The following is an 18,127-nucleotide window of genomic DNA, read 5'->3' as shown; positions in this document are numbered from 1 at the left end:
TCCTAAGAGTAAAAGAGACTTAGCACATTTCGACATATTAACCTCCCCTTACAGTTTGAAGTTGTTCCTGAAGGCAGTATTAACCTAACACATCTTATGCTGAAACAGATAGAGAGTACAGAGGACTATTCTACCTCAGCAGAAAACATGTTACTAAGAACAGTTTAATGGGATTCCCTGTGCTTTTCTACCTAACCATGCCTCAGGACTACAAAAATATGTTTTGAGTATGTAAGAAGCTTAAAAGAATACATGGATTTTGAAAACTCAGCTAATGGCTTTATTTAACAAAGTTTTTACACTCTACCTTGGCTTAAAAGCCAAAACCAACAAACAAATAATGGTACGTTCAACAAAAATTTATCTACTGCTGCAGGCTTAACATGGCAAGTTAAGAACATGCCCTGCAGCTGGAACTAGTTCTTTTTTATTCTAGATTATGATATTCACTACTGGATTTAAGCATGGATCTTCCATGTAAAGACAAGCTCTAAAAAAAACCCAACTTATTACTTTCCTCTTCAGTACAAAAATATAGCATGTACACACACAAAACAATTCTCCTGGCAAGAATGCCTGCTGTAAGTAAAAATAAAAAATAATTGAAAAATACAAAACAGATTTAAAAAAAAGATGCTATACATGTACTAATGTCAGCTGTATAACAAAAACTGTCATTCATTCTGTACTATTCTAGGAGGTGGATCCAGAAAGAACATTTGCATTTATTTAAGCTTGATGTTTTATGTGCTCTTTAGACTTAAATTGCCATTGAACAGACTTGTTACTATAATCCAGAAATTTCTAATATTGATCCAAATATATCGATTCTAAACACAAAAGCAAATGACTTCAGAATTAAGTCTGTGACTCAAGAGTCGGTTCCACAAATTAAATTTTCCAAAACCAATACACTTGTTTCCTGATATGTCTAAAAGTCATGTTTCAACTTCACATTACACTGCGATTAACAAAAATTACTATGCACAAAACCAGACATCAACTACAGCATACAAGCACATTTTACAGAAGTCACCTAATTTCACTGTTAAGAACTACTGTGTTAATGTGTACACCTTAACAAGCTCCTAAAATATTCTTTATACATTACAAAACAAGGATTTACAAAACTTTATTTTATTTCCAAATTATTTCATTCTAAAAATGTTGAAACATAAAAAATACTTCCTAAGAGACCTTACAATAAGAGGCTAACAATCTGGCATGGGAGAGGTAATTATATGAAAACTTGTTTTAACAGTCACAAATCAGTCGCTGGTGATTAAAGAACATTTTGTTCTTCAGAGCTGGCAGGCACTTCCACATAGCCAGAAATATAAGTTTTTCTACCACTCCTTTTGCCTCCCATACATAAAAATATCCAATGCAATAAAAAAAAGGTAGGATAAAAGGGTGGACATGTGATGAAATAAAAGTATTATCTAAGGTCTTGATTACTGTTCATCTTGTTTAAGTGTAAAGATTCTGTCCCAAAGGTTTCCTGACAAGATGGAGTTATTTGGCATTTAAAAGTGTTAGCTGAAATACCTCCCTTTTTTACCAGTACATGTTGTTTGCTCACTGCTGTATTGCTGGTTTATGTCTGTAACAGAAACTGGCTCTAGGCCAGCCCATGGGTCCTCAAGCATTGAAGGTCTGTAATAGTTTTCCACATCATTAGACACTCTTTTCTCTCTGCCATGCGCTGTACCAAATGGAGTAGATGTCCTGGGTGATCCCTTTGGAAGAAAACCATCAGGTAAAGAAACATTTAATAGTCTAATTCAAACTAAAAAAAAAAAAAAAAAAAAAAAAAAAAAAAAAAAAAAAAAAAAAATTAAATCTTTCGTTTTACTGTAGTAGAGCTCTGAAGCTGATTATTAATTGTAATTACTACACCTTGCTTGCATTTTCCCCAGGAAATATTAACTTTAATGTATTTTACTTATGAGTGATGATTTACCAGGATAAGAAAAAAGCACCACCACAGTCTTCTCCAAAATACTTGCTTACATCACTCTGGCACATAGCTGCAGAAAAGCAGCTCATACTATTTTTCATAATCTGTCACCATGTCTAACAAAAGCTGAACAACAAAACAGGGAGTTAGAGACTGAGGAAGAGCTGACAATATTAACAAGAGCAGAAGTCAAATATTAAGTACTTACAGATTGAACACAGTATTGTATAACTGAAATAGCTACAAAGAATTCACTGAAAAAAAATCCTCTTTCAACCAAACTAGTGTTCTGTGAAATTTGAGAACAGATGACTTTATTTTATACACAATCTCAATGGTAATCAGTGATTTAGTAGGTACTGACTTTTGCAGGGAGCTTTTCGTATTTCTTTTTTTAAGATCAGGGATCACAACAATTGCTTCTGTAAAGCTGCTACAAGTCTGCAGCTTAAAGAGGGCTGTGACATAAAGGAACTCCTATAATAATTTTCTCCTGTTAGCATCATCCATTGTTCTCCTCAGATTCACTCCTCTAAAAAGTGAGGTTCTGTCTAAAGCTGTATTTATTTAAATCAATTTGTTTTAACCAAAGGTAAACAACCCATACTACAGATAGACAATAATCTCCAAGCATGTCCACTGCATGGTTAGAAGAACAGGATGCCTTGAGGCTGGTTATCAGATTTTGTAAAGCAGGGTAAAAGCACTTGATTAATGGCTGCTTTCCCTCACAACCTCAGATGAATTTTTGCATCAGCAGTGATGGCATTTGAATTTGACTAGTAAGCCCTAACAGCATCTATGTAAATAGATCACATGAAACAATTTCTGAGCAAAACTGAGAAATGATGCCATAGAGTGAAAGACCCAATGTTTAGCCAGAAGAGTAGATTTCACTCACACAGCTTGAACCTATTTCTGCTAATGTGCGGTGGCAGGAACATGTTGATGTGTTTCCAGCAAGAACTTTCCAGGAACTCCTAAAGTTTGATGATAATGGATACATGATCAAATGTGGGAACATCCATGTCTTATTTATAGGGCACTTGTTTCTAATGATTCTTGTCAGTTAGGTAATGTAGCTAAGACTATTTCAAAACAGAAGAATTTCTAAAAGGTGGTGATTTACTATACTGTATCAAACCCCATGAGGGTCAGAGAATCACCTCAGAATACATCTAAAAACTTTCTAAGAGACATGGAGTTTCCTAGAGTAAGCTGACATTCTCTAGCAAAAGTGACATTTATGTTAAGCACTCACATTTAATAGTGAAACAGCAGTTCACAGTGCATTCTGTCCTAAATAAACACAAATCCCCACCATCTCTAAACCACTACATTTAATGAACACCTTTTAATGTTGACATTGTAAAATTGATTGAATGTGGAGCTTATTTATTGCTGTGTTTAATCTGCAGAGGGCAAAAGAAACCTGAGCTGATATAATGATCTGCAGTATTCAGTGAAGCAGCAAAATAATTCAATGGTAAGGCTCATTTGTATGGATTTATTTAATAACCTTAAATTTCACTACAATATGATGCAGGTCATCAGTAACACTGACATTTTAGCTTTTTTGAAACCTAGGAAATTTATTAGTATGTAATACTATATTGACAGCCTTCAGTACATGTTAAATTTAAGCATGTAGATTATTTAAGTTTAGAATACTAGTCATTGTATGCTTTTTCCCCTCTGAATTTTTTTTAGGGAAGAAAATCAAAATGTGATTATTCACATTATAGGCAGGTGGAAAAGGAAAACAGCCCTACCTGTATAAGAGAAACCATTCAGTGCAAGAGGCACTATTTGGTACCAAAGATGATTAAAAAAACCTTCTATTATTTGTCACTAATGTCAACAGGCTTTTTCAATGAATGTTGCTTAAAAAACCAGTCAATCTATTCTCAGTACTTTTTCTCCAGATAACAAATCTCTCCTTAGAGTAAAAAACATCTTTTGGTGCTATTCATTAACATGTTACTGAGTGGAGTAATACTGCCTTGAAACTAGGAACAGTCACTCCCTTTATCAGCTTGCTTCACCTCATGTAATTATAGCTGCTGGCATATTCACAAAACACAAAAATCACAACTGTACCATTTCAAAAGGGTGGTGTTTCTTTTACTTTCTGTAATAATTTTTGATCCACACCACTACACACCTGCTGCTTGTAGCTAGTTCATTAATTCCTGCTGAGTGTAGGAAACAAAACATTACCACTAAGTGAATTCTAAGTGGAGATAAGAAACACAACAAAGATGAATCACAGAATGGTTTGGTTTGGAAGGAACCTTAAAGATATCTAGTTCCAACCTTCCTCCCAAAGGCATGGACACCTTCCACTAGTCCAGGCTGCTTAAAGCCCCATCCAGCCTGGCCTTGAACAATGTGGATGGTGCATCCACAACTTGTCTGGGCAACCTGTTCCAGTGTCTCACCACCCTCACAGTACAGAACTTCTCCCTTATATCCAACGTAAATTTACTCTTACAGTTTAAAGGCATTCTCCCTTGTCCTGTCACTACACACCCTTGTTTCCACAAACATGTTTTCATAAAATATAAAGCAGAAGCACCTCTGTGGAAAAAACAGAAACTGCTGTTAACTACTGGCCACATAAACGCCGAGTTAGCCATTTCAGAAAAAACAAGCTCTGTATGCTTTTCTTCAGGTTTTCTGTTTGTTTCAAAGAACGAAAGTCTGCGAGCACAAAATGAGTACAGAATGCTAATGGCATGACATTAATAGAACACTAAAGTAAACAAACTGTCTTTTGGATTTTCCAATGCAAATTTTAAAAGGCCACTTAAGACTTTCATCTCAAAAGTGACTGTAGCGTCAAAAATGTCAGAGGCATTGTAGTTCACTTAAGAGGATCTACAGAGGAGAGGGGACAATGCACATGCATCACAAGAAATCTGATGCTCAGAAAATGCATAAAGGCCTTCTACCTGAATCTATTTACGGCCTCACAGGCAGAGATCCTTGTCCACACCAAAGCAAATGAGGACTTATGGTTTATCAGACTAACTCCCTCTGTGATTGCCTCTACTGCCCTCCCAGGCAGAACAGCTCACGTGTACAGATGTAAAAGCACACTCATGCATTTCTTCAGTCCTGGGCAAAGCTACAGAAATTCAACATCCTTTGAGTCTCTGAAGGAATTGCCATCAGGCCAGTGCTCCTAAACTACTCACAAGGTCTAAAGAAGGAAATGGGAGAAGGGAAGATGTTGTGACAGTCTGAGACTGGATTCAAACTTGTGTATTCTTTACGTCATGTTTCTTACCTCAGAATGCAACCTGACTTTATGGCAGGTTTCTTACATCAAGAATGGAACCTATGAACCTATAGGTGGGTTCCTGTCCTCAGGTCCTGACATGAAACAGTCCTGACTAAAACTAAAGACAAAAGGATTCCTGCATATTCTTCTGCTCAAAAATTCTAAGGCAGGCTTTGAAAAAAAAGCTTAAAGAGTGATCTTTTGAAGGGAAATTAGACATCGATGACATAAATTATCCCTCCAGATTCTGCAGCAGAAATGCCACAAGCTTGGCTTTTTCAAAAGGCACTGAGGTTAAGCAATCTGTTGGCTTCCACACTAGGAGAGTCTCTGCTGTTGTGCTGAAGAAAATATATAAATTTTATAATGATTCCCTTCCCCCAACTATGAGACTCCTGAGTTAACTGCATCATAAGAAAAGAACAAAATACTAGTTTTCAATGGACACATGACAATGCAGCGCAGGCACATTAAGATTTTACTAATCTCTATTAACATGTGACTTCATTATACTTCAAGCCTTCAAGTATCAATAAGAGCACAAAAAAATTTTATCATTGTACTGCACGTGTCATTTGTTACACTTTGAAGGTTTCTCTAATATTGCATAAAGCCAGTCATATACATAAAGTTGTTATTCTGAAAACTGACGTCCCTGTGTGCATTGCCAGTCACATGCTACAAGTAACACAGCTAAAAAAAAGCTTAACTCACAGAACCTGTTGTTGATGGCTTTCAGGAAAACTATACAAACAGAAGCTTTCAATGCAATGCAAAGACTTTAAAATGAGAGTCTATTATCGCAACAGATGCTCTCGTTTCTGCTTAAAGGATCCTCAGCTTAATTCTCTTTAACAGAGCACTCCTTTTCTCCGTCCGTGTCCCTGAAAACTCCGTGTGGATAAGGCAGCTCCCATGATGGGAGGACAACACGGGCAAAGTAAAAACACACCGCGCTTCACCTCTGCATTAAAGAAAACTGACCAAAGGGAGGCACGTACAGGACAAAGAGGTTTTTGCTGCCGTTTTGGGCGATGCTTAATTCTCTACCTTCACACGGCAGAATATGAAAAAGAAAGCTGCAAAAGAAAGCTCTTGTGTCTTCGCAACCCGTCAGGCCTGGGGCCCTCTTCCCTATCCTCATCTCACAGCTGCCTGTGCTCTGTCCGTCCTCTCCACCGCGGGGGAACGGGCAGCGGGAAAACTAACGTTGCACAGTGCGGCTCAAGCCTCGCTCTCCCCCGAAAATCCTGTTGGCGGGTGGATGCTGCGCTGGCACAAGCCCTCTGCGGGCTACGGGCCCCGCTGTGAAGCAGAAATAGCACCTCCCTCCCTCCCCGTGTCCCTCTCCGCCTTCCCCCATACCTGGAAGTGCCTCTGGAAGCCGCCGGGCGAGCGCTTGTGCGGCGGCGGCGGGTGCAGAGGCGCTCCGGCCGGGGACGCGCCGCCGTACGGAGCCGGGTACCGGGGACTGACGCTCTGCGGCCTGCGCGGGGTCTGTGCCCCCGGCGAGGGGCTCCCGAAGCGCCCGTAGAACCCGGGGCCTCGGGGCGAGAGGCCGCTGCCGTACGGCCCGGGCCGGTGGCCGTAGGGCGGCGTGTGGTGGGGGCTTCCGTAGCCCCGCGGAGAGGGCGGCAGGGCCCCTCCGGCGGAGGGAGGGCTCCGGACGCCGCCGCCCGCGTAGGGAGGTGTCGGTGCGCGGAATCCCTGCCGGTACATGGCCGGGACAGGCCGGAAATGGCGGCGGGAGCGGGACTTGTGCAATGGCGGCGCCGCCGCGACTTCTCTTTTCTCTTCCCCCGCCTCTTCCTCGCCAGGCGGCCGGCAGGTTCCGGCCTCTAAACGTTCCGTGGCGGGGAGGGCGAGGCGCCGTCTATCCTGCCTGGAAGCGGGAGGGCGGGGGAGAGGGCCCGTCAGCTTCACACAGCGACCTATGCGCCGACCCCCAGGGATTCTGCGCGTTTTTAAACTGAAGGGGAGTAATCTGGAGTGAGAGTCTCCGAAGATGCCTGGTAACTGAGACGATGAGGCTCACGGCGTTCGTGGGCTCGGCGCGGCTGTCAGCGAATGCCCGAGGTTCTACAGCTGCTAAAAAACAACGAAATGAACTCCTGTAATGCAAAGCGAGTGTTTACCTTACATTTCGTGTCACTTCAGATAGGCTTATTGTGCACCTTTGTTCTGGAGTCTTTTAAATGTCTGAGCCTGCAAATGCTACGTGTTACGGCAGTCCCGATTGAAAACACACAGTGACTTTTAAGGAGCACTTTAATGGACAGGGTTTTCGTCAAAATCAGTTTGAACTGTCAGCAATTAAGTGAGTGGTAGCTCAGGCAAAGACTTACTCATACAAACTCGTGGCAAAATGCTCTTTTGTAGGAGAACTTCATACTTAGCGCGAAGTAAATTTAAGAATGCTATTTATTACCATTCCTGCTCTGTTCTCAAGTACATATTAATGCAAATCCTCAAAAATTCTGTAAAAAATACTAAAGGGGTTATTATTATTATTTATTTCTGTCTGTACAACAAAGCACTACTCGGTTTTAGGACATTGCAACATAGGAAAATTAAAAAGGGCTTTCAGAACAGCAGTGAACAAAACTTAACTATTAAGATAAACAGAATGTTTCTATGCTTTATACACCAGTTTTGCTTTTCTTTGGCTTTAAACAGGTTTTGGTTTGTTTTTTTTTCAATGGCAACAACTAACTTTATATTCTCAGGGAATTCAGCTCCTCACTATGTTATACAATCTCTCTGTAAAAAAATGAGGCAATGTCTTTTAAATTCTAAAACGGAAAGAGGCTAAACCTGGCCATTAAAATTTTTTGATAATCCTTTAATCTGGAAGACTATCTGTTTTTATTGTGCACACAAGGAATGGCATGTCTACACAAGACAGTTTATCAATGTAAATAACCAAATGATCTGATCTATCTCATTCCAAAAAAGCACAGTTTAATTTAAACCCATTTCACACCAAATGAATTAGAAATACATATTGTTGTGCACATGTTGAGTTATACTAGGGTAATTTTGCTGATAAATTTCTTCTTGTTCACAAATCTTTAAGCATCCATGTAATACTTTTGATTACACACAGCATGTCCAGTCAACAAATACGTCATGTAGGTTTTCTCTGTGTTCTTCCTCAGCATTCAGGGAGACTGACATGTGACATTTCTTAAGTCTGTGCTATTCGCAATGCTCGTTTTCAAGCAGTCAGAAGTTTCGGCTGCTTTTGAGATACAGCAGTTGTCTCATCGTCACATATTTCTCATGAATAAATGCCAAACCTCTGTGCAGGCTTTTTAATCCTATTAGAGAGGCAAGAGGACACCATGGTGTTCCTGTAACAAGCCTTCTGCTCTGTCCTAACACAGACTAAAAATAGTCTGAGGGTACTTCATTCAGCGAAGAGTTGCTCAAAGGTCAGTTCAAGCTAACCCTTCCATAGCTATGCCCAACTGAAAATACAGCTTACAGTGTAGGTAATATTGCACCTTCAGTGACGGAGAACTGAGGTGAAGGATCTACCTCATGCTGCTGAGCAGATGTACTGGCATCCAGTGTGGCTACCCACCTTGGTAAGTGTGGAAAGCTCTTCGGGGTGGTGGTGGTGGGCGGGTGATATTCTACTTTTATTCCACCTTGGCAGTGTTGTATGTCACGGTCTGTACACCGAACTGGCAGTACAAATTTCCAGCCATCAAACAGCGGAATTCCTGCCACAAACATCTTGTGAAAAACGAGGTTCACTCTTAGTAAAGTTTTAAGGAAAGTTTAATAAAAGGGACAATTAGGAGACAGTAGCAAAAAAGGGTATTATGGCCGGGTGCTTTGGCAGAGCCAAAGGCACACCTCTACATCCAAAAGATGTTCTTTAAAAGTACGTCACTTATTGCATATTCATCACAATCATGCATGATTCATAAATTCTTTGGAGTTTCTGTGTATCATCTCATCAGCCTTATCTTCCTCCTTGGCTCCATTCCCTCTCTGCTCCCTCCATAAATTCTTCTCTCTGGTTTTGGGTCTTCTTCTTCTCTGATAAGATACTCCAGGAATGTGAAGGCTTTCTCTGCCTATCTTTTCTAAATTGACTACAGAAACAATAGACATTCTGTATCATGTATTACATTACAGAACCTAGATAAAGTTTTTCTAACATTAAGGAACATGAAAAAAAGCCAACATCACAATACATTCATAACAATGTCCTGCTTTATGAAGTCCAGCCAGGAGTTCTTCATAGGACACGAGAGGCGCACCGTCCCGCCGCTGCCGCGGAGGGGGAACACGGCAGTCAGCCGGGACCGGGCTCGGGCTCGGGCTCGGGCTCGGGCTCGGGCTCGGGCTCGGGCTCGGGCTCGGGCTCGGGGCCGTCCGCGCGTGCGCGCCCCCCGTCCCGAGAGATCCAAGGCTGTCCCGGGAGCGCGAGGGGAAGGGGGCGGTGGCGGCGGCGCCTGCGCGGAGCGCTCGGTGCTGTCTCAAGTGGCGGGGATGCTGCGTGCCGGGCTGGGTAGAAGAAGCCGGTGTTGGGGAGGGCTCTGGAGGAGCCCCGCAGCTGCCGGCGGCAGTGCCAGAGCCCTGAGCGCTGCCTCCGCCTCCCCCTCCTCAGGCAGGGGCGGCGGGGCGCGGAGCGGAGGCGCTCCCCCGGCAGGTACCGAGCCGTGCCGCGCCCTCCTCCTTCTCCTCCTCCTCCTCCTCCTCCTCCTCCTTCTCCTCCTTCTTCTTTCCTCCCCCCCCCCCCCCCCCCCCCCCCCCTTCTGGCCGCGTCGGGCCCCTCTGTCCCTGTGATCCCGCCGGGCTCGGAGTTGGTGCGGCTGGGGCGGGGGTCGGAGCCGCTTCGGTGGGGGGCGGGCGTGAAACACCTGCGGGAGGTTCCTGCGAGGGGGTGGCGAAGGGGTCCCTGCGCGGCCGTTCTGTGCGGAGCGCAGCCCCTGGGCAGCCTCGGGGGCCTCGGACTTTGCACCGCGGCCGTGCGCGCTGCCCGCGGGACCGCGTCGCTTGTGACACGGAGCGTGTCGGCACTCCAGGCAGCCTTGGCTAATGGCATGCCCTGTTCCAGGCCTGATTTTTTTTTTAAGGTTACCAAAGTGTAACTGCGTACAGTTGTGCTTTTAAATTTTTTTTTTAATTGAAATTAAATAAACCCAAGCTGCAACAAAGTGATCGTTCTCTGGTTTCAAGTTTCTCTGTTATTAAATAACAGAAAAATAGTAACAGTAGCGTTACTAGCGTCACTAGAATCGGAGGGAGTTTGCAGTTCTGCCTCCCGCTATGAACATACGAAGTGTGTCCTGGGCTGGAGTGTACTGACTGATTGTGAATTAGTCCGCGGTACTGATGGACTTGATTATAACTTACTGCATGGATAAAGTAAAAAAACTGTGCAAAGTAGAGACAATAGACTTGAGCAGTCATGTCTTCTGGAATTGAAAGTAATTGGAATGGGATCTGTTAATTTGCATTGTTGCAAAAGTTAATTTGCTCTCTTCCAGGTGTCCTCTTCTGTCACTTACAAGTATAAAGGAAATATTTTTGGAATATGATACAAGAATTAATTTCTGTTTTGTGGAACAGAAATTCATATGGTTATTCATATGGTTAGGCTAGGTCAACCTTGGGTCAAGCTATTGAACTTAACTAAAGTATGTAAATCATATTGAGAGTGAGTGAGTCTATTTATTCTTAATCGAGTTATTTATAAAAGATACATATGACAGTCTAATTCACAATAAATTCAAGCATCATGGCAATTGAGAGTTTACACAGAGGATGTAGTCAGAGCTGGGAGAGTGATTTTTCATTCAGTCATCAAGTTACTGGTATAAATAAAAGCAAAAATACAAGAGAAAATGTGAGTTTGCATGTTAGAAAATTTAGACTGTTGAGTCAGAATTCTAACAAAGTCTAACTTTGGGTATGTGCCTGCTTAGGAAGCTAGTGATGAAAGGAAAAAACCCGGGAGATGTTTCTAGTTAATGCTGATCAATTCTGATCTCTTGTGTTTGTTTATGATGTGGTTTTGTTTCTTTTTGTTCCTTACAGTAGATAGCACTGCCTTATTCAGGATTCATGTACCAGAACTGCTGTTTCTCTGATGTCAAAAGGCTTTCTACTGCAGTTTTTTCAGCAAATTAGTGTCGCACTGGAATACAAATCTAGCTCCTACTTTTTTTTTTTTTTTTTTTATTGTGAATATCTATGTTCTTCTATTCTGAAGAGACAAACAGGACTATTCATTTCCTCAATTTTCAAAAGCAAACTCTTGATCTCTCTTCTTTCTTGCATTTCTTCATCATTGTGGACATCTGTTATTGACTAGCATTAAAAGAACAAAAATCACAATGGTCTGTTTGTCTTCAGAGAAGCTGTTATGCTCTCCTATTCTGTTCCAGCTGTGGAGGAGTCCTAATCCCTGAACGGAGTTTTAGATGATACCATAATGTGACTGATATGATAATTAGTAAGAGTTAATCAGTTTTAGTTATGCATAAATACATATTTACAGCCTAATCTTAACATTTTATAGGCTTTTTTGGGAAATATCTTTATGGATTCCTACAACTTGGCTGCAGGTAGAGAACCTGTTGGCTCTGAAAAGTTCCTAGTGTTCTGGTAGTGTATCTGTGAGTAGCCCTAAATATTGACTCAGGATGAGAATGGATGAGCTATTAAATAATAAAGTACTCTAAAAGGTGTGGAAATAATAGAGAAAGGTGGACATTTTTTAACTGAAATTATGTCTTTATAATTTTGGGGGAGCTTCAGTAAAGCTTTTTACATATTTTTGGTAAAAAGAGTAATGTTTTTGTGGAGCAAATGATGCACCCAGATTGATAAGACTAAAGTTACACTGGAGGGTCTGTGGTGTTTTCCTGGCACAACATCTGGAACTAACAGAGGTGTGGAGCACTGAAGAGAAGTAGCAGCCTGAGATTTTCCTAAAGGCATTGAAAGTGCAAAACACATGGCCATTCTCATTGTGCACGTTTTCAACATGCTGCTCGATCTCCATATTGTATTAAAGCCCAAAACCTGTTAAATGGAAATCTCCCTGGAGTATTTGGTAACAACGGGGGAAAATTTCTTAAAGATGAACAATGGGATTGTAGTGGTTTGCTCCAAAATACTCATTACTGTTTATCTGCTGTGAGATAAGAATTAGGAGAAATGCAAAGCAGGCACCAAACTTGAAAGAATATAAAGTTTATTAACAGACCTAAAAGAGGGAAGGAAAAAAAAAAAGTATACCACCTTCAGAACTCTCCTCCTCCCCCCACCTTCCTCCCTTCTCCCACTGACAATGTGAAAAAACAACCCTTAAGATGTTCAGTCTGTTTACCACTTCCATAATAACCTTGTTCAGTCCATTTAGAAAGAGAAGTCTCTTCTTGCTCATGCTATGAAAACATTATCACAACGAGCCAGCCGCCCACTTCCAAATATTGTTCAGTCCATTTAGGAAGAGGAGTCTCTCTGCCTGCGTGTGAGTCCTTTCCCCCGACTTGCAGCTTTTCCCGCAACTGCTTTCGAGGGTCCACTCTTGAAGTTTCTTGGGGTACAGTTTTAAGGTTGAGCTGTTCAGAAACAAAAACAGAGGCCCTTCTCCTTCCCTGGGAGCAAAGGGTCCTCATCATCTTCATCGTTAAGACTATCTCTGGAAGCATCTCTAGGTACTGAGGTTTTCTCCTTTCCCGTTTGGAGCAAAAGTCCTCATCTGGTTCATCTCTAGGGACTGAGGTTTTCTCCTTTCCCGTTTAGAGCAAAAGTCCTCATCTGGTCCATCTCTCCCTGTCCAAACTTCTCATGAAATTACAGCTGTGTCAGCATCTGCCTATCTCAGTGCAGGTGCTTCTGCTTACGAGTTGAACACTCCACCCCCCATATCTTCATGAAATTACAACAGGATACTCTGATATATCATAGCTTCACAACAGAATTTCAGCTTTAAGCATCTCCTCTCTCTCTTCCCTCAGGTTTTCAGCTCTTCACAGCAGTAAAAGGGTTAATCTCACCTCGGCCTTGCAGCTTTGCAGCTGGAATGTTGAATGTTTCTTATCGCAGTGGAGAGGGGGGAGAGCCGAGCCGCTCCGGCTGCTCACGGCAAGGCAGTGGGGGGGGTTCCATGGCTGGAACAGGTCCATGGCTCCAGAATGGCCGTGGCCTGGCCCAGCCTGGCCCGAGCAGGGCCTGGCCGGGCCCGCTGGCCCCCACACGGGGCCCGCAGCCACCTGTGCCAGCGCCGGAAACGAGAGAGAGCTTGGAGGGGGAGTTTGCCTATTCTTAAATGTGGATCACAGAGGTGTTCACAACTTTAAGTGGCTTAGAGAATTGTCCATATTCAAACTGGCCAGCTGATAGGTTCTATCAGTTCCCAGAGGAAACTGTAAGCACCCCTTAGCAAGGACGTCCCTTCCGGGACTATGCTTGCTAACCTATGACAGGGATGCAAGTGTCCTCATTGAGAGCAGTACAGTTAATGAAAATATTTTAGTAGAAGCCTTGAATTTCCAATTCTCCTTCAGTTCTCTGTAGGTTTTTTAAAACTCTCTCTTGATATACATCTCCTTCTTCCCATATGTAGGAAGGAGAGTTATGAGGGTGACTGAAGGGTGGTTCAGGTCTAATGGAGGGAGCATGGAGCAGGTGATACAGCCATGCACTGCTGCATGACATGGGAGATGCACCACACTGCCCTGCAGGCTTTGAATGAATGTGGTTTGTTTGATTCCCACCCCCTCACCCCCACCATGTTTTACATCTTTCTCTTACTGGGACAAGCGCCAAAAAGAGATGCTTGCCACAAGTTGGTATGTGTAATTTTAGTGGTGTTACTGGCCAGGTGCTTTTGTTTTGTGTGTGATATGAGACCACCTTCCAAATAGTAACCAAATGACAGTCCACACCGAGTGATGAAGTGTTTCTGTCTCCAGCCTACAATTAAAGACTGAGTGAGAGGAAGGTAACGCAAGGCCACCAAAGAAACAGCTGGGCAACCTGTGGTCTAGACTGCGAGATTACTTGCTCTGTCTGTGATGTTTATTGCCATTACTATTGTTTCTTAGACCTGGTCAGGTTGGAAAGGGTGAGGGAAAGGAAGAAAGCATTGTGATTTCCTAATAATTATCTTGCATGTGCAGCTGCCATTGAAAAAGTATTTCCTTGGCTTGTATATTCTGCCTTAAGTTTTGTAATGGGGATATTCCTTTTGTACGTGTGTGATGCAAATGGATAGGTCTACACAGGTCAAAACACTTTCTGAGTTCTACTATGCTTCCCATTGGTCCGCTATACTTACTTTTAGTTTGTGTCATTCTGATGTTGCTTGCTAAAACACTTTTGTTGTATCTTTCATCAGATTAGTCTTTAAAAACTGTCTGTTTGTGGAAGGCACATCTAAAGTATTGCTATAAAGTAGCCTTATTGTAGAATTGCTGGGGAGTTAGAATAGGTTGTGAAATGTCATCCATAAAGTTTTCCAACTTTGAAAGACTTTACTAATGTAGTATACTCCTAATAACCAGCTTGTTCAGAAAGCTTTATTATCATTTGTTGGGGGAGGGAGATGAGGGAGGATGATGAGAGACTGTAATAAAGACAATGTGTTTTTGTTTTTTTTTTTAAGATCTAAGTCACTGTTTTTTGTTTCCTGTCAGGTGCTAGTAATGTAAAGCCATTGGATGGTGTGAAAATTCTTGATTTAACAAGGTTTGTGTTTTGCCTGTCATTTGTAACAGTGTGTCTAAATGCAAATATTTTGACTTGAAAAACTAAGAAAACAATTTTTTTTTTTTAAATATTAAAGGGTTCTTGCAGGGCCATTTGCCACAATGAATTTGGGAGATCTAGGGGCTGAAGTTATCAAAGTGGAAAGACCAGGTAAAATTTTTATTTGTTTATTCTAGATATAATAAAAACTAGGTATTATGTGTGTGTGTGTGTGTATATATATATGTATATAAAGTAAGGACTTTGGGTAATTAGCTTCTAATTTAATTTTGTGTATTTTTATCTTAACACAATGGTTTCCTTCTTCCACTCAGCACATGCGCTTCTTATCCAAATAGTTGCTAAGGATTGGGTAATGGTAAAAAATGCTTCATTCTTATGGTATATCTACACCTTTTAGTTTGTAAGACCATATAAGAAGAATAACAAATTGCATGGCATTTGGGTCTTTTTTTAGAAATAGTCCCCTCACTTGCCTCTCAGTTTTATGCATCATTATGCATTTGAGGTGTGTAATTATGCCGTGGCAGCTGTGCATTATGTAATGTATTTTTTTCCTTTAAGTTTCTATATTTTAAGTTTCCCTCTTTTGGTATTACTAGTTTTGAAACTAGTTGGTGAAAATAATTGAGATACTAAACAATATTACACTCCCTATATTTTATAACATAACAGTCTATAATAATTTATAACATAAATTGAGATACTAAACATACTACATTCTCTATATTTTATTCATAATAGGAAATATTGAATGATTGAACATTTAATGAAACACTGAATGTCTGACAAAGGTTTTGCTATATCAATCTATAAGTCATCCTTATTTACTGACCATTATTATTAAGGTTTTCACTTTTGTGACAAGGCAAAGGTGTGGGAGCTTTGGTGGGTGCTCGATGCGGGTTCGGACGGTGACGAGAGATCTCTGAAGTCAGATCTTGGAACATGCGGTTTATTGCAAAGGGCGTGGGTACAGGGGCACTGCTTAGAGCTGCAGCTGGCAGCTCTGAGCAGGCCCAAGAGAGCAAGAGAGTAAGCGGGTAAGTAAAGAGGGAGAGAGAGCGAGAGGAATGAGAGTGAAGAAGTAGAAGTAGTAGTGAGAGAATAGAAGTAGTCTTGGTTACAATACAATAAATCATCTTCTGTACTGAATATTCTAATTGTCACTAACCAATCTAATACAAGATACAAATCCTATAGCATTTACGTACAGCCTATAAGAGTTCTTATATTACCATAGAGTGTTACATCTTAACTTCTAAAAACTACTCTTTGGACCCCTTCTGCTGAGCTAGTAGGGTCTGCTCTGACCCTTGGACCTGCCTGCAAGCAGAGGGTATTGTTCAATCAAGAGGGGATTACCTTCAGTCGGCCATTGTTTTCCAGTTGTTCAGTAACTAAGACTTGGTATTTCAAAAGTGGCTTTCATTTCGATGTCACCTGTAGTTTTCATATTCCCAAAATCTTTTGTCAGGCAATCATATTTATAAGGCTTTCCTGTTTCATCTTCCCCAACACAAAGGTACATCAATTCTGTAATGTCAGATTAGACCGACACTGGTTGTATTCCAAACATCTAGGTAGTAAGAATGGAGCAACGCCAGCAATTAAGTATGAAGCAATGGGTTTGGAGCTTTGCATTTTTTGTGATCGAAGGAGAAGGGCAGCTTCAGAATTCTAAATGTCAAACATTTTAGAATGTGAGTAATCCTCCCTTTCTGTGCGAGGATGTCAACTTTCACAGGAGTATTCATCTAAACAGAACAGTAGCCCCACTAGAGACTGGGTTAGGGATTGGGTTAGGGCTGGGGTTAGGTGTAAAGTGTTGGGGTTGGGTTTGGGATTGGGTTAGGGGGTTAGGGTTAGGTTAGGGTCAGGGTTAGGATTAGAGTTACATTTTAGGTTGTGGTTTAGGGTTAGGGTCAGGGTTAGTGTTAGGGTCAGGGCCAGGGTCATGGTTACAGCTAGGGGTTAGGGTTCTGGTTAGGGTTCTGGTTAGGGTTTGGGTGTGTTAGGATTAGGGTTAGGGTTATGGTTAGGGTTAGGGTTAGGGTTTAGGTTTAGGGTTTTGGTCAGGGTTGGGATTAGGGTTGGGGTCAGGGTTTTGGCTTGGGTTAGTGTTAGTGTCAGGGTTGGGGTTTCGATTACGGGTAGTGTTTGGGTTAGGGTTAATGATTAGGGATTAATATTAGGGGTGGTTTTGGGTTAGGATTACAGGTATGGGTTGTGTCAGTGTTAGGGTAAGGTTTAGTTGGAGTTAGGGTTATTGTTAGTGGAAGGGCTTGGCCTGGATTTCTAGTTTGTGTTAAGTTTATACTTAGGGTTAGTCGTAGTTAGGGTTAGTATTAGGGTTAGGGTTCAGATTTGCGTTACGGTTGGAGTAAGGGTGAAGGTTATGGTTTGGGGTTCGATTAAGGGTTAGGGTTTGCGGTAGTTTTAGGGTTAGGGTTACGGTATGGTTAGGGTTAGGGCTAGGGTTATGGTTGGACTAGCCTGAGGGTTAGGGTTAGGATGAGGGGTTTGGTTTCGTGTAAGGGTTAAGGTTGTTAGGGTTATTGTTGGGGTTAGGGTTATGGGTAGGGTTTGGGTTAGAGTTAGGGTTTGGGTCTAGGGTTAGCGTTAGGGTTAGTGTTACGGTTGGGTTAGGGTTTGGGTTACGGGTAGGTTTAGTGTCATGGTTGAGGTTTCGATTTCGGGTAGGGTTAGGGGTTAGGGTTAGGGTTAAGGGATAGGGTTAGGTTCAGGGGTTAGGTTTAGGGTTATGGTTAGGGCTAGGTTTATAGTTCGGGTTTGGGTTGGGTTAGTCCTCGGTTTAATTTTTTTGTTGGGTTACGCTTAGGGTCATTGTTAGTGTTAGGTTTGGGATTGAGTTTTGGTTAGGGTTGGGTTTTGCGTTAAGTTTAGTGTTAAGGTTGTTTTAGAGGCCGGGTTAATGTTAGGTTTAGGGCTTGGATTATGGTTAGGTTTGAGGTTTTTTTAGGAGTAGGTTTAGGGTTAGGGATTAGTGTTAGGGTTTGGGTTTGTATATGGTTAGGGTCAGGTTTTGGGTTAGGGTTATGGGTAGGGTTTGGGTTAGGGTTAGCGTTAGGGTTAGGTTTAGGGATTAGGGTTAGGGTTAGTATTAGGGTTAGTTTTGT

General features: G+C 41.9%; 2 protein-coding genes across 3 annotated transcripts in view; one reads left to right on the top strand and one right to left on the bottom strand.

Moving 5' to 3' along the window:
• Positions 1 to 283: 283 nt before the first annotated feature.
• On the bottom strand, positions 284 to 8,058 carry MPLKIP (M-phase specific PLK1 interacting protein). The gene is made up of 2 exons (XM_082290451.1): positions 6,612 to 8,058; positions 284 to 1,739 (listed from the first exon to the last, which is right to left on the bottom strand). The coding sequence occupies exons 1-2, from the start codon at positions 6,963 to 6,965 to the stop codon at positions 1,536 to 1,538; spliced, it is 558 nt and encodes a 185-aa protein (XP_082146577.1). The 5' UTR covers positions 6,966 to 8,058; the 3' UTR covers positions 284 to 1,535.
• A 647-nt stretch (positions 8,059 to 8,705) lies between these two features.
• SUGCT (succinyl-CoA:glutarate-CoA transferase) overlaps positions 8,706 to 18,127 on the top strand; it is a gene marked incomplete at its 5' end in the record, with an annotated part of 342,330 nt that continues 332,908 nt past the window's right edge. Inside the window, 3 exons of one of the 2 annotated variants that reach the window (XM_082285668.1) lie at positions 8,706 to 8,836; positions 14,915 to 14,966; positions 15,064 to 15,137. In XM_082285668.1, the coding sequence (XP_082141794.1) occupies positions 15,089 to 15,137 (49 nt within the window). Of the gene's footprint in view, positions 8,837 to 9,752; positions 9,913 to 14,914; positions 14,967 to 15,063; positions 15,138 to 18,127 lie in introns of those variants that run through there. The other variant, XM_082285667.1, reaches the window with a different exon arrangement.

The sequence above is a fragment of the Coloeus monedula genome, assembly GCF_965178545.1.
Source record: "Coloeus monedula genome assembly, chromosome: 1".
NCBI lineage: Eukaryota > Metazoa > Chordata > Aves > Passeriformes > Corvidae > Coloeus > Coloeus monedula.
The sequence above is the reverse complement of the archived record's forward strand: the minus strand, read 5'-3'. Positions and strand labels throughout refer to the sequence as shown.